General features: G+C 42.9%; 1 protein-coding gene across 3 annotated transcripts in view; it reads right to left on the bottom strand.

Annotated features, from left to right (window-relative positions):
- The window catches only part of FAM111A (FAM111 trypsin like peptidase A), a 30,803-nt gene continuing 15,538 nt past the window's right edge, over window positions 1–15,265 (bottom strand). The window contains exons 1-4 of one of the 3 annotated variants that reach the window (XM_016186620.2): window positions 14,016–14,117; window positions 7,470–7,570; window positions 6,540–6,649; window positions 1–5,212 (exon numbers count right to left, since the gene is read on the bottom strand). In XM_016186620.2, the coding sequence (XP_016042106.1) occupies window positions 3,425–5,212; window positions 6,540–6,620 (1,869 nt within the window). In that variant the 5' untranslated portion in view covers window positions 6,621–6,649; window positions 7,470–7,570; window positions 14,016–14,117 and the 3' untranslated portion in view covers window positions 1–3,424. Of the gene's footprint in view, window positions 5,213–6,539; window positions 6,650–7,469; window positions 7,571–13,856; window positions 14,118–15,265 lie in introns of those variants that run through there. The other 2 variants (XM_016186619.2, XM_060176246.1) reach the window with 2 other exon arrangements.

The raw sequence follows: 15,265 nt of genomic DNA, 5'->3' as shown, positions 1-15,265 counted from the left end.
TTTTTAAATTTATTTATTTATTTATTCTTAAAAAGCTACAGATTGGCATGCAGTTGTAACAGTTCAGACAGAAGTCCTGTTATCCACCCCACCCTCTGTGTTGTTATGACAGACTGGACTGCCCAAGAAAACCTGAACAAAAAATCGAGACCAGGGACACCTGGGAGGCTAAGGAGTGTGTTTATTCACACCAGTCGGTTCAGGATGGGTTCATACCCAACAAAGCCTGAACCTCTTTGAATGTGTCAGGAAGCAAACTTTTATCTGCAGCCACCAGTGAGGGGCGCCTTGTGAGGATATGCATTGCAAGCAGTTTACAGAAGCAGAACTTCCCTTGTTTGCATGGAAACTCTTAAACTTTCTGAGTTACTGCTCATTTTCCTCTGGACCTAGTTTAGTTTATCGAGGGTCTAGCTGGACTTTCCCCTTTTCTGACTTAGTGTCAGCTTCCTCACTGTTAACTAAAATGCTAATGTCGTGAAAAACTACACTTACAAAGCTAAACTACAATACCACTACCAATAATGCTAGTCATCCGTAATTTTTACATTCTGTAAGTTTTTCATATCTGTTTCTCAAATCCAACACTTCATTGACTTAAGGCCTGATATCTTTTGCATGGAGATGTGATACCACCTGCATTACATAAACAGAACATTCATCAGTACACCAAAGAAACCTCACTTAGCCCAGACACCACTAAGAAATTAGTATTACAAAGCCCAAGAATACACAGAATAACAATAACAGAAAAATCCAGATGACTTTTTATCTAGATCATTTGAAAACTAATGGATAAAAACACTTATTTTTTTCCTTTTCCTAAGGTAGTTATTTTTTAGTCCATTTAGAAAGACATGAACTCAGTTTTATTTTATTTTATTATTAGAGACAGAGAAATTGAGAGGGGAAGGAGAGACAGAGAGAAAGAGAGACAGAGAGACACCTGCAGCCCAGCTTCACCACTCATGAAGCTTTCCCCCTGCAGGTGGGGAACAGGGGCTTGAACCTGGGTCCTTGCACACTGTAATGTGTGCACTTAACCAGGTGCACCACCGCCTGGAACCTGGATTGAGTTTTCTTTTTTCTCCTCAAGTCTAATATCAACTTATTGAGGAAATGTTGATTTCTAGGATTTTTGTTATCACAAGGGTACATTTTCACACTTCCCCAAGATATGTATTATTACATTTAATTTTAGAGGAGTCTTAAATGCTTTTTGGACAACTTCAACAGAGATAATGGATTCATTTTAAACAATATACCACATCAGCAAGTTCTTTTTTTTTTTTTTTTGGTTCTTCCTTTAGATTGAGTTTTAAAATGTCTACAGATGCATAGTAAATAGTGACTGCCACTCCAGTGGCTAATCCTCCCACCTTTCTGTGCAAAATCCATCTAATTAATTTGTAGTAACTTTCACTTCGTGGGGGCTAGGTGCTTGCACTAGGAATCCACTGCTCCTGGAGGCCATTTTTTTTTCCATTTTGTTGCCCTTGTTTTTGTTTTGCTTGTTGTTGGCTAGAACAAAGAGAAATGGAGAGAGGAGGAGAAGACAGAGAGGGAGAGACAAAGATAGGCACCTGAAAACCTGCTTCACCACTTGTGAAGCGACCCCCTTGCAGGTGGGTAGTTGGGGCTCCAACTGGGACCCTTGTGCTGGTCCTTGCACTTCGCGCCACGTGTGCTTAACCTGATAGGCTACCGCCTGACCCCTGCATTTATTTATTTTTATTTTTTTAATTTTTTGCTTATACTTAAAACTACTTTGTTTCTTTAAGATTTTTATTTTATTTATTTATTTACTTACTTATTCATTTATTCCCTTTTGTTGCCCTTGTTTTATTGTTGTAGTCATTATTATTGTCATCGTTGTTGGATAGGACAGAGGGAAATGGAGAGAGATGGGGAAGACAGAGAGGGGGAGAGAAGATAGACACCTGCAGACCTGCTTCACTGCCTGTGAAGCGACTCCCCTGCAGGTGGGGAGCTGGAAGTTCGAACAGGGATCCTTACTCTGGTCCTTGCGCTTTGCACCACCTGCGCTTAACCTGCTGTGCTTCCACCCGACTCCCTCTTTAAGATTTTTAATGCTTTATTATTTTTTTTAATTTTTCTTATATTTGATAGAACAGAGAAAAATTGACAGAGGAGGAGAGAGAGAGAGAGAGAGAGAGAGAGAGAGAGAGGACACTTGCAGCCCTGTTTCACTACTCATGAAGCTACCCCGCCAGTGGAGTATGGAGACTTGAACCCAGGTCTTTACTCCGGGTATCCTGGTGCTCAACCAAGTGCACCACCACCAGACTCCACACTTAAAACTCTTTTAAAGAGTGATGGTGAAGCAACAGCAAGTTGTCTTCCTGAAACCCAGCTGATAAACAAGTTTTGTCAATAATCTTCATAGCGGTAGTTCAGGCCTGTGCATCATGCAGGCAGTAGGTATGTCAACCATCTTTAGATCATTTAATGACACCTCTGCATCATTTGTAAAGTATCCAATATGTTTTCAAAGCTGAACTCAATGGATATTGCATATTGCACCATAAAAAATAAAATAAAGAAATAAATAAACAGGGACAGGGAGGGAAGCAGAAAGCGGGAGGATAAATTTTACTATGGGGTACATAATCCAGTACAAATATATAGATGAAAAACACTTGTGCAGTGTCCGCTGAGAGACTGCGGGAAGACTGTAATTGAAGAGGTGCAGCAAGATAAGACACTTGGGCCTGAGCCATTTTTCATTTTTAATCCTTTTTTTTTTAAAAAAAATTATTATTTTTTATTGTTGTTGATGTCATTGTTAGATAGGACAGAGAGAAGTGGAGAGAGGAGGGGAAGACAGAGAGAGGGAGAGAAAGACAGACACCTGCAGATCTGCTTCACCGCCTGTGAAGCAACTCCCCTACAGGTGGGGAGCCCGGAGCTGGAACCCGGATCCTTATGCCGGGACCTTGAGCTTTGCGCCACGTGCACTTAACCCGCTGCGCTACCACTCAACTCCCCTGAGCCATTTTTCATGGCTGGAGTTCCCCAACCTCACTCAAGAGCTGGTCTTAACTTCATCAATAAACAAATAGGTTACTCTGTGTTGACTAACTATATTTCGAAGTTGAAGTTACATTAGAAGTTGAACTTACATTAAAACAAACAAAAACCTTTCTTTGTTCTGATCCTCGTCATGGATGTCCCTAGAAAAAGCCCTGTAAAGTTTCCAGGTGATTTGAAACTGGGGAAATAAGATAGCAATGGCACATAAGATTTTCATGTGAGAAGTCTCTGATTCCATCTCCAGCACTAACAGAGCTGAGAGGTAACTCTGGTCACAATTAAACACGTTTCTAGGTCTTTAAAAAAAATTTAGTATTATCTTATAAGCCTCTCTTGGTCTTCTGGATCTAACTGGCCGAATTAAAATGAATTAAACTTCATCTGTGGCGGAGCCTTCACTTGCCATATCTACATCCTGTTGATTGACAAATACTTCTGTAAACCATGACCCATGGCTTTTCTCCATATCACGGAGGATAGATTTCACAGAAGAGCCAAACTCAATCATATTGAGTCGCTGGCCTTGGTAATTGTATGTGAAGCCAGCTGTGTGCATGGCCACCAAGGAACCGTGAGAATCAAACACCGGAGAGCCCGAAGCCCCACAAAAAAAGCGGGTGTCATAGGTAATCTTATCAGCGTTGCAGTCAAATTCCTGGAAACTTCTTTGAGTAAACATATGGACAAACTGACTATCATAATTACAGAACTCTGCTACTGTGGTCTGAAGATACTCTAGAGTTTTCTTGGTTCGCTGACCCTGAGGGATGACAGCACAAGCATCAGTAGATTTTGGGTCTCCCTCTGGATGACCGATGATATAGATCAGTCCGCTCAGTGGTGCGTGTCCAGTTTCATAATAGAGTCCCCGAGGTACCTGTTGTCCACATTCCTTCAGTTTCAGAATAGCATAGTCCAGGGTTAGATCAGATACCTGAAACCAAGGCTCAATAGAAAAGCAATTCTCTTCATTTTCATGGGGTTTTATGTAACTGAATGACACCTTTGCACATTGACTAATGATGCCTGGCCATTTACTCTCATCTACTCCTTCTCCCACAATGTCGTTTATCACATGACGACAAGTAAGAATGTAGAGCTCTTTGAAAACAAAGCAGGTGGCAGAACCCTTATTTCCATTGTTGTCCCACCCAATATAGCCAACAGAGTCACTGAGTCGAGAGAGAAGCTTATGGGTGGCAACCAAGGTAGAGTTTTTCGTCAGTTTCCCAAAGTTTGTTTTGTGCAATACGAACAGTGAAGTTTTCTTACTTTCATTGGTTTCTTTTCTTTCTTTCATTTCATTGTCAAAGTTCTCTTTAATTTTTTCACGTTCTCTTTTCAAACTGGGGTACTGGTCTATAATGGATTTGTCCAGCACACGAGTGCTTCTTTTTTCTGACTGGGGATTCTGAACAGCTGGTGACTTAGGACGCTTTCTTTTTCGATTTATAACCTCAACCTCAAAGAGCTTGCCCTCTAAGTCATCCACTAAATGTGAGCTCTCCAAAATGGAGTTCAGGTTTTCAATGAGTTTCCAGTTATTATTCTCCAGCAGAGGAAGAAACCTGTTGTCCTTGATCAGGGCATCCCTGATGGTTTCTCCTTTGAAAGCGTAGACACAGAGTTTACACCCTTCTTTGTGAAGCTGCCTACATTTCACAATCTTTTTTTTCCCCTTCCCAACTGCATGGATATAAAATTTGACGCAGTCAGTAGTTGTCTCGTCATGTCGGCCAAATAACTGGTTCTCTTCTTTCTGTTCCTTCTTACTTTGGACAAATGTGATTTGCACGTGAGAGTTTTCAGGGAAACAAGAGAGAGGCATGCCAAGATTTATGTATCCTTCAATTCCCTCCATGCCGCGTACCAGCATTTCCTTGCTTTTCTGGGCTTCTATCTTCTCTTTGATGCCCTGAAGAGAGTTGAGTCCCATATGGAAGCTCTCTCTGTCACTATGCTTGAGCACATGTGCCCTATGCTCTCCATCCAAGGAAATGTGGATAATTTTACTTGGGATTATACTCTCGTCTTTGAGTCCTTGAGTCTGGGGATCTTTGGGTCCTTGAGGTTGGATGTTAGTTACATCTTTGGGACCATTCCTAGAGTCTTTCTTCATTTGAGGAATACTGGGATTATCATGTTGTTTATCACTGAGCTAAAATAATAATAATAATAATGTCAAATATGTAAAGGATCTGAATAAAACCCTTGTATTTTGTTTCTCTGTGTTATGTAGGAGATCAAATTTCTTTAACTTTAAAAAAATTTTATTATCCTTATTTATTTATTGGATAGAGATAGGCAGAAATTGAGAGGGAAGGGGGTGATAGAGAGGGAGAGAGACAGAGAGATGCCTGCAGCCCCGCTTCATCACTTGTGAAGCTTTCCCCTGGCTGGTGGGAACCAGGGGCTTGAACCTGAATCCTTGCACACTGTAACATGTGCACTCAACCAGGTGCGCCACCACCCGGCCCCTGCATTGAATTTCTGTAGGACTCTCAGAACCAATTTCAAAATGACAAAGACAGATTTAAGTTTGTCTGAATTGATGTCCAAAATATAAGCGGCTCACTAGGTTTCTAATTTTGCTACACTGATGCCACTTTCTGAGAAATAGAATGGAGATATTTTTTCCCATCTGTATCGTCAACAGAGACGTTTAAAAGTCTGCCTGATCTCTGATAATGTTATTTCAGATCTTGTTTATACTTTCAGTGGAATCGCTTTTACTTTTTCTCAATATGGTGACAGATCACAGCAAAATTTTGTGCTTTAAGCATCAAACTCAGTGAGAATAAGTTACCATGCTAAGTAGTCATTTGGTCAGACCTATTATAAAATACATAGCATAGCATTAATTTATAAATACAGGTAGCATCAATGATGAGTTATACGAGACTTATTGGTCAGGAATTACTGTCATAACTTTTTGTTAAAATCTTCTTTTATGGGGGTTGGGCAGTAGCGCTGCGGGTTAAGCGCATGTGGCATGAAGCACAAGGACCTGCAAAAGAATCCAGGTTCGAGCCCCCATTCCCCTTCAAAGGTGGTGAAGCAGGTCTGTAGGCATCTATCTTTCTCTCCCCCTCTCTCTCTGTCTCCCTCTTCTCTCTCCATTTCTCTCTGTCCTATCCAACAATGACAACATCAATAACAACAATAATAATAACTATGACAACAAAAAAAAAACAGCAAGGGCAACAAAAAGGAAAATAAATCTCTCTCTCTGTATATATATATATATATATATACATATATATATATATATATATGTACTTTTTAAAAAATCTTCTTTTATCTGGCCAAGGTTTGTAGGATTCACTTCCCCATAATTGCTTTCCAAAACAAAAAGAATAAAATCAATAAGAAAAAAATAATTCTTTCATATCGCCAACATAAAGTACTTTGTTGGAAGGTAGAATTAGGAAACCCACTGTCAAGTCATATACTGTTTATTCCATAAGCAGGATTTACAGACATACCTGATGGAAAAAGTCGTCGATTTTCGCATTACTCTTTGCATCAAATGGGATCTTCTGTGACCTGCGCTTCTTGGGGCTCATGATGGCTGGGAGATGAACAGGCAGCTCAGCTGAAACAGTAATTTCATGTTAAAGCTGTTCTAGTGTCTTCATAGAAATCCTCAACTACACAGAGGATGAGATTAATGTGGGCCTTCCACCCCGCCTTTCTCCCTCAGTGTTTGCTTGGTTCTTCCCAGAGATATTAACTAAACACCATATAGGATATAATGTACCCACCAACTATAGTCAGTCCAACATGGAAAAGTCACTTATAGCATTGTAGGTCAAACATTGTGCTTTATAAAAATGATTCACCTTGGGGCCTGGGTAATGGTGGCGCACCTGGTTGAACACACATTATAGTGCTCAACGTCCCGGGTTTAAGCCCCCTGTCCCTACCTGCAGAGGGGAAGCTTTACAAGTGATGAAAACAGTGCACAGGTCTCTCTCTTCTCTTCTCTCTCTCTCGCCCTTGCTATCTCCCCCTTCCCTTTCAATTTCTCTCTGTTTCTACCCAAAGTAATAAATAATTAAAATATTTTTTTTTCAATGATCCACATTGCCACTGATAACTGCCAGTCCCCACAGATACTGGCTAAAGTCAGTGTGTCTGCATTTTGTAGATAGGGGAAATAGATCTCCAAGATGGCCTGGCCTCAACCCAGAGTTATGAGGCCAAGAAAGACTCCAAATGCAAGTATCGATACACTCTGGGGGAACCACGTTGGAGAATTCAGAAATGTGTATCAGTTACACCGAAGTTAGAATCAAGTCTCCATTCAATTACAGTGATGCTCAAATCTGATCACCTCCATTTGGAGGTGACAGAATTACAGGGTAACAGATGAGAAAATAGTCACAATAAACTTAGAATGAGCATTTATTTACCTGGAAAGACAGTCAGGAACTCCTTGAGTTCCTGGTTTTTTGTTTTGTTTTGTTTTTGTGCTTAGGGAGGTATTTTCTCCTCTACCTTTCCTCTGGTTTCCCTAGAGAGAGGATTTTTTAAAATTTCTTTATTGGGGGATTAATGTTTTATATCTGACAGTAAATACAATAGTTTGTACATGTATAACATTTCTCAGTTTTCCACATAACAATACAACCCCCACTAGGTCCTCTGTCATCCTTTTTGGACCTGTATTCTCCCCACCCCACCCCAGAGTCTTTTACTTTGGTGCAATACGCCAACTCCAGTTCAGCTTCTACTCGTGTTTCCTCTTCTGATCTTGTTTTCAACTTCTGCCTGAGAGTGACATCATCCCATATTCATCCTTCTGTTTCTGACTTATTTCACTTAACATAAATTTTTCAAGGTTCATCCAACATTGGCTGAAAATGGTGAAATCATCATTTTTCATAGCTGAGTAGTATTCCATTGTGTATATAGACCACAACTTGCTCAGCCACTCATCTGTTGTTGGACACCTGGGTTGCTTCCAGATTTTGGCTATTACAAATTGTGCTGCCAAGAACATATGTGTACACAGATCTTTTTGGATGCGTGTGTTGGGTTCCTTAGGATCTACCCCCAGGAGAGGAATTGCAGGATCATAGGGTAGGTCCATTTCTAGCCTTCTGAGAGTTCTCCAAACCAGACTGCTCTCCACAGAGGTTGGACCAATTTAGAGAGAGAATTTATAATCCAATTGAGTGAGGTCTTCTAGAGTGATAAATAACACTAGAATGGAAGCCATGGAGGGCAGCAGCTACTCTTCATCAGCATCCCAACATCTAATAAAGATGCCCATACATGGTTCCCCCTCAGCAAATAAACATTAATAAAAGACACATGGGGGCCGATGGTGGCACACCCAGTTAAGCACACATATCACTATGCTCAAGGACCCGGTTCCAGCCCCTCCTCCCCGTCTGCAGGGGACTCACTTCACAGGTAGGTAGGGAAGCAGGTCTGCAGGTGCCTATCTGTCTCTCTTCCTCTCTCTCTTTTAATTTTTTTTCAAATAGTCTTTATTTATTGGATAGAGACAGCCAGAAATCAGGAGGGAAGGGGGAGGGAGAGAGGGATACAGAGGGACACCTGCAGCACTGTTTTACTACTCATGAAGATTTCCCCCTGCAGGACCACGGGCTCGAACCCGGATCCTTTTGCCCTGTAATATGTTCACTCAACCAGGTGCGCCACCACCACTCGGCCCCTGTCTTCCTCTCTATCACCTATCCTCTCTCAATTTCTCTCTGTCCTGTCAAAAGAAAAAAAAATGGTACAAATGACCTCCAGGAGCAGTGGATTTATTGTGTAAGCACTGAGCCCCAGTAATAACCCTGGTAACAACAACAACAACAACAACAAAAGACATGTTCAGGACCAGCAAAGTAGCTCACTTGAACAGATGCTTTGCCATGTACACGACTCAGCTTTGAGCAAGCACTGACCCCACCACAAAGGAGGAAGTTTCGATGCAGTGGTCTATTTCATTGTCTCTGCCTCTCTAAAGTAAATACATCTTTTAAAAAAGACAGATGATGGGAGTCGGGCTGTAGCGCAGCGGGTTAAGCACAGGTGGCGCAAAGCACAAGGACCGGCATAAGGATCCCGGTTCGAACCCCGGCTCCCCACCTGCAGGGGAGTCGCTTCCCAGGCGGTGAAGCAGGTCTGCAGGTGTCTATCTTTCTCTCCTCCTCTCTGTCTTCCCCTCCTCTCTCCATTTCTCTCTGTCCTATCCAACAACGACAACAACAATAATAACTACAACAATAAAACAACAAGGGCAGCAAAAGGGAATAAATAAATATTAAAAAAAAGACAGATGACACATTCAGCAAATGAATGGGACATGAAAATGATATGTTTGTTTTCAGTACTTTTCATAAACACCTCTTGTTAATTTTACATGCCTATAAGTATTATTTGTTCTATATTACTGATCAAAAACTTGAACATCCAGAGAGATTAAACTGCTCATGTATTCAGCGTTACAAAGCTTCACATGATCATGAGTATTTTGAATAGAAAATACTAGAGGTGTGGCCCAGGAGGTGGCACAGTGGAGAAAGCACTGGACGCTCAAGCATGAGGTCCTAAGTTCAAGCCCCAGGAGCACATGTACCAGAAGGAGCACATATACTAGTTCTTTCTCTCTGCCTATCTCCTTAATAAATAAATAAAACACTAAAAAAAACACAAAATATTATAGAGAATATGATAATTAACTTCCATATACCTGTGACACAGAATTTAAAGTCGTCCTTTTTCTTCTGTCAACTTGCATCATTTTTTTTTTATTTCACTGGATTATTTTACAGTTAGAGATATCATGACATTTTATCCATAATGGTCAATTTCCACCTCTGAAACTTAAGGGCTTCACCTTGCTGATGTATGTAGACCGAAATCTCATTAAAGTACATAACTTTGCTGTAATAACTGTGTCTTATGCCTCCTTTTTTTCTACAAAAGTACTGATATGAGGGGAACAAAGAATTGACTATAAAATGTTCACCTGTCTCTCTTCCTCTCTCTTTTTAAAATTTGTTTTAATTGTCTTTATTTATTGGATAAAGACAGCCAGAAATCAGGAGGGAAGGGGAAGATAGAGAGAGAGAGAGAGAGAGAGAGACAGAGAGAGAGAGACCTGCAGCCCTGCTTCACCACTCTTGAAGATTTCTCCCTGCAGGTGGGGACCGGCAACTCGAACCTGGATCCTTTTGCCCTGTAATGTGTGCACTCAACCTGTTTCCTCATGTTCACTGATATCTAGTCCTATATTTCTTGTCAAGTGGACTTTATCTAGAAGCTAGGCTCCTTCTCTAAATCAACCGTCTGTGAAGCAGAAGGTCTCTGTTTTTGTCTTTTCACTGATGATTAGCTATGCTGGGTCCAGCATCTCCAAACCTTACAAGCAGAAGGTCTCTGTTTTTGTCTTTTCACTGATGATTAGCTATGCTGGGTCCAGCATCTCCAAACCTTACTTTTCCTGTTTGTGAAAGAGGACCAGGACTCTGACACCATCAATATGAAAAGTGCAATTAATTTTTTTTTTTTTTCCTACCAGAGCACCACTCAGCTCTGCCTCTTGATGGTGCCCAAATCCAAGCTAGAAACTCTTACACTTCAGTTCCATGTCCTGCTATTGTACTTCCTTCCCAGTCCTGAAATGTCAGCTTTCATAAGGCCACCTGGATTCAAACACCAGATCACTAAATCCTGGCTGGGAGGGGCCCAAGCATATGAATTAACACTCTCTGCCTCCTCTCCCACACTCTGACATGGAAGTAGCAGGAGAAACTCTCTGTTGCAAAAAATAAAAACAAATACAAACAAATAAAAACACTTCAAATTAAACCTTTTAAAACAATGCTTGACACATACTAGGTTGCCTAGCAATTATTACTGCTATTAATGTTACTAGTATCCAGACACCATAACAGTTGTTTTTTTTTTGCCTCCAGGGTTATCACTGGGGCTCGGTGCCTGCACTACCAATCCACTGCTCCTGGAGGCCCTTTTTTTTTTTTTTCCATTTTGTTGCCCTTGTTGTTGGCTAGGACAGAAAGAAATCGAGAGAGGAGGGTTAGACAGAGAGGGAGAAAGATAAGACACCTGCAGACCTACTTCACTGCTTGTGAAGCCCTGCCCACCCCCGCAGGTGGGGAGCCAGGGTCTCACAGGGATGTGTGGGTCCTGGTACTTTGTGCCATGTGCGCTGCGCTACCACCTAGTCCCAACACAATAATATTCTTTAAACAACAGAATACCTGGTGGAGAAGAAGAAAATAGACACATGCAATTGAGAAGTTGCTATTTTGTAAGATCCTGAAGACAAGAACCAATTGAGAATGTGAGAGCATTCGGTGCTGCCCTGTGTCTGAGCTTCTGACCCATGTAGGGAATTGCAGAGACAACACCACGGCTGGCTTGTCACACCGGCACTCAAAAAGGCATCATGAGCTTAGGAAGAAGCCCCAAGAACCTCCCCCAATGTCAGACCATCTAGACTGAACTGTGCTCTGTGCTATGTCAGAATGTGTCTCCTCTTCAGTCAACCTGCTCCAGGCCTTGTTTTGATAGCTGAAGGGTCTGCTGGCTTTAAGGGCTTGTGCTGCAGTGAAGACAGAGATACAGGCTGTCCTGGGCCTGTTTACAACCCCAGCAAGTGACTCCCCCTTGACATCTGTGCCCCTTCCCTTTCTCCCTCTCCCTCTCTCTCCCTCTCCCCTTTACCCCTTCTTCTCCTTCTTTACTTTCTTCCTCTTTATCTTTTTTTAAAATATTTATTTATTTATTCCCTTTTGTTGCCCTTGTTTTATTGTTGTAGTTATTATTGTTGTTGTTATTGATGTCGTTATTGTTGGATAGGGCAGAGAGAAATGGAGAGAGGAGGGGAAGACAGAGAGGGGGAGAGAAAGATAGACACCTGCAGACCTGCTTCACCGCCTGTGAAGCGACTCCCCTGCAGGTGGGGAGCCGGGGGTTCGAACCGGGATCCTTATGCCGGTCCTTGCACTTCGTGCCACCTGCGCTTAACCTGCTCCCTTCCTCCCTCTTTCTTTCTTTCTTTTCCTTTCTTTCTTTCTTTCTTTCTTTCTTTCTTTCTTTCTTTCTTTCTTTCTTTCTTTCTTTTACTCTTCCTTTCTTTTTTCTAGATTTTATTTATTAGAAAGAGAGGCAGGAGCCAGAGCGAGCCAGAGCACCACTATGGTACAGGCACACTGCCAGTAGTTAAACTCCTGCGGAAAAGTTCAACACTTTACCTATTGCATCACCGCAGAGGCCACTCCCCTCCTTTCTCCCCCTCCCCCCACTCCTTCTCCTCTTCCTTCTCCCTCTTTCTTCCTTCCTCTCTTTTTTGAAACTAGTGAGTTAATATTGATTTATAAAATTATAAGATAGTAGAGGCATAATTCCATATAGTTCCCACCAGCACAGTTCTGTGTCCCCACCCCTCCACTGGGAACTGCAATAATTCTCCCAAGGTCACTGACAGGGGCCGGTTCTATAACTATCTGCCTATATCTCTCTATATGCCCCCCCCCCCAGTTTTTTTCCCTATGGTTCTGCCTTCACTCCCTAAGTCACTTCCATACCTATTACCATTTCCAAATGTCTTTTTTTTTTCTATTTTCCTCTTCTCTGTCAGATAAGAGAAAGTGTCTGGCTTGCTCTGGTGTTTTCCTGATTCACTTCCATTACAGTGATGGTATAAAAATGTGTGGTGAAGCAGGTCTGCAGGTGTCTATCTTTCTCTCCCCCTCTCTGTCTTCCCCTCCTCTCTCCATTTCTCTCTGTCCTATCCAACAACAATGACAGCAATAATAACAACGATGATAAGCAACAAGGGCAACAAAAGGGGAAAAAATAGCCTCCTTCAGGAGCAGTGGATTCCTAGAGCAGGCACTGAGCCCCAGTGATAACCCTGGAGGAAAAAAAAAAAAAAACAACCAAAAACAAAAGTCCTGTTGACAGGCACTTTGGGTCCTGGTGGAATGGGGGGCACAGAGTCCTCTGGTTTACTTGCTCTATCATTTACCCGTCTTGGGGGTAGGGACCAAAAATTTGGGGAGTGAAGGAGGTGGGAGTTTGTTCCCTTTTTCTAATCCCCACTCTCACCTCTTTTCTTCCGCTCTTCCTCCCAAGGAAGAACCTCTCTTTCGCTCCCCTTTTCCCTCCATCTTTTTTCTGTTTCTTTTCATTCTCCTTCAACTCTCTCTTCCTTTCCTTCATCTCCCACATTCTCATCCTCTCTGCTCTTCTTTCCTTCATCCACCTTCTCTGTAACCCCTCTCTTCTGTTTCTCCTCTGCAGTCCTTCTTCATATCCCCCCTAAATCTGGTTCACTCCCCACCTCCTTCTACTTCCGTATTCTCTCCACTATCCTTTTCTCTCCCTCCTCCTCCACTCCCCTCTCCTGCCCCCTACTCATTCTCCTCTCTCCTCTTTCTCTCCTCCCTCACCCATTTCCTGGCTCTTTCTGCTCCCTTCTTTCTCCCTTTCCCTCCCAGGTGCCCCCTCTTTTTCCCTGCCTCTCACTTCTCCTCTTACCGCTTCCCTCTCTCCTTCCCTCCCTTGCTCCCTGAGCCAGGCTGCAGGTGGAGGTGCTTGGTGATGGAGGATCTCCACTTGGTTTTGCTTCATTCAACTCCAGCCCACTATCCCCACCACCACCACAGGGTGTGGCCAGCAGAAAGCACTGAGATAAACTCTGCTTTCTCTGAGCCCCAGGGTGGGCAAAATGGAGCCCAGGGAGAGAAGGCAGCTTCTTCCCTTCCAGCCCCAGAGACTGAAGTTCTCCTCGGCCCCTCCCAGCATTGTACCTGTCAGGCAGTGCTCAAGTGTCCTCTGTACACCTGCTGGTTTTCAGCTCCTAGGAACTCCACTCCAGCCTCCTGGGCTCCAATTCAACACCCAAGATCCAAATCTAGCAAGCAAAACTCCAATCCAGCACCCAGGACTCTAATCCAACCCCTTCTTACCCTGAGTGGCGTTCTCTAGTGGGGAAGGGAAAGGCTCTGGGTTCTGCTGAGACAGCAGGCCAAGGAGAACAGGCCAGGCCCAGCAGGACATGAGGAAGCAAGTGAGGAAGAGGAGGAGCTATTTTTCGAGACTTTGGTGACGACAGCTCAGCAGTTCCCCTTTACTTTCTCTTTCATGTTACCAGGCTTCTTCCACCATAAGACCACCTCTGGGTTCACAGCTTCTCAGCACAACCCAGGAAGAGGGAGACTTGGCTCTTTTTTTTGGGGGGGGGGCGGGGGGGGGGAAGATCTCCAGATGGCAGTGTTCCTACAGTGCTGGTTTCAGATAGTGCTCTGTTCCGAAGACCAGCCTGGGGAAGAGCAGAATTGTGGGAGCTTATCCTCTTCTCCCCCCCACCTCCCCGCCAATAATTTTCATCGAGGAGGGTCTGGGTGGACGGGTTCAGTTTCTCATCTCTCTGTGAAAGTTCTCTGCAGAACACTCCCCATCCGCAACCTAAGTCCTTTGACATCATGTACCAGGACCCCAAGGTTCTCTTTGACTTTCTGATTTTTTTTTCTTTATCATTTTATTGAGAGGTTAATGGTTGGCAGTATAGTGGTTGACATAGGGTACGATTTCTCTTCTTGTGATGGGTGTCTGCAAAACACTTTCACCCCCAACTCGGGTCCTTTTGCACTATTATATACCAGGAAGGGAAAAACCAACATAAAAATTAGTCTGGGTTTTGGTGCATTGCACCAAAGCAAAGGACTCTGGGGAAGCAAGGCAGAGAAGGGGCTGGTGGGGGGGTGGGGCTGAGGGGCTTTGGGGCACTGGTGCAGGATGGTAGAAAATGACCTGAGTTGGAGGGGGGAGTGTTTTACAGACACCCATCACAGTGTTTTAGAGACACCCATTACAGGGAAATGAGAGACTGTACTCACATGTCAACTTCCCTTTTCCACAAATCCAAGAGACAAGGAGATTGGTGTGTCGTAGTGCTACCAGTAAAGACTTAAAAAAAAAGCATGAGGTTTTGCAGGCCTTTTCCTAAGATGTAGTTTACTTATTTAGGGTGGGGGTGAGGAGGGAGGGGGTAAGATTGAATCCTAGGCCTCAGGCATGCAATACAAAAAGGTTTTTTTTTTTCAAAAAAGATTTTATTCCTACTATTTTTTAAATTTATTTTCCCTTTTGTTAACCTTGTTTTATTGTTGTAATTATTCTTGTTGTCATCATTGTTGGATAGGACAAAGAGAACTGG

This window comes from Erinaceus europaeus, chromosome 17, assembly GCF_950295315.1.
Source record: "Erinaceus europaeus chromosome 17, mEriEur2.1, whole genome shotgun sequence".
NCBI lineage: Eukaryota > Metazoa > Chordata > Mammalia > Eulipotyphla > Erinaceidae > Erinaceus > Erinaceus europaeus.
Note: the sequence above shows the minus strand (reverse complement) of the source record. Positions and strands in the feature narration are given on the sequence as shown.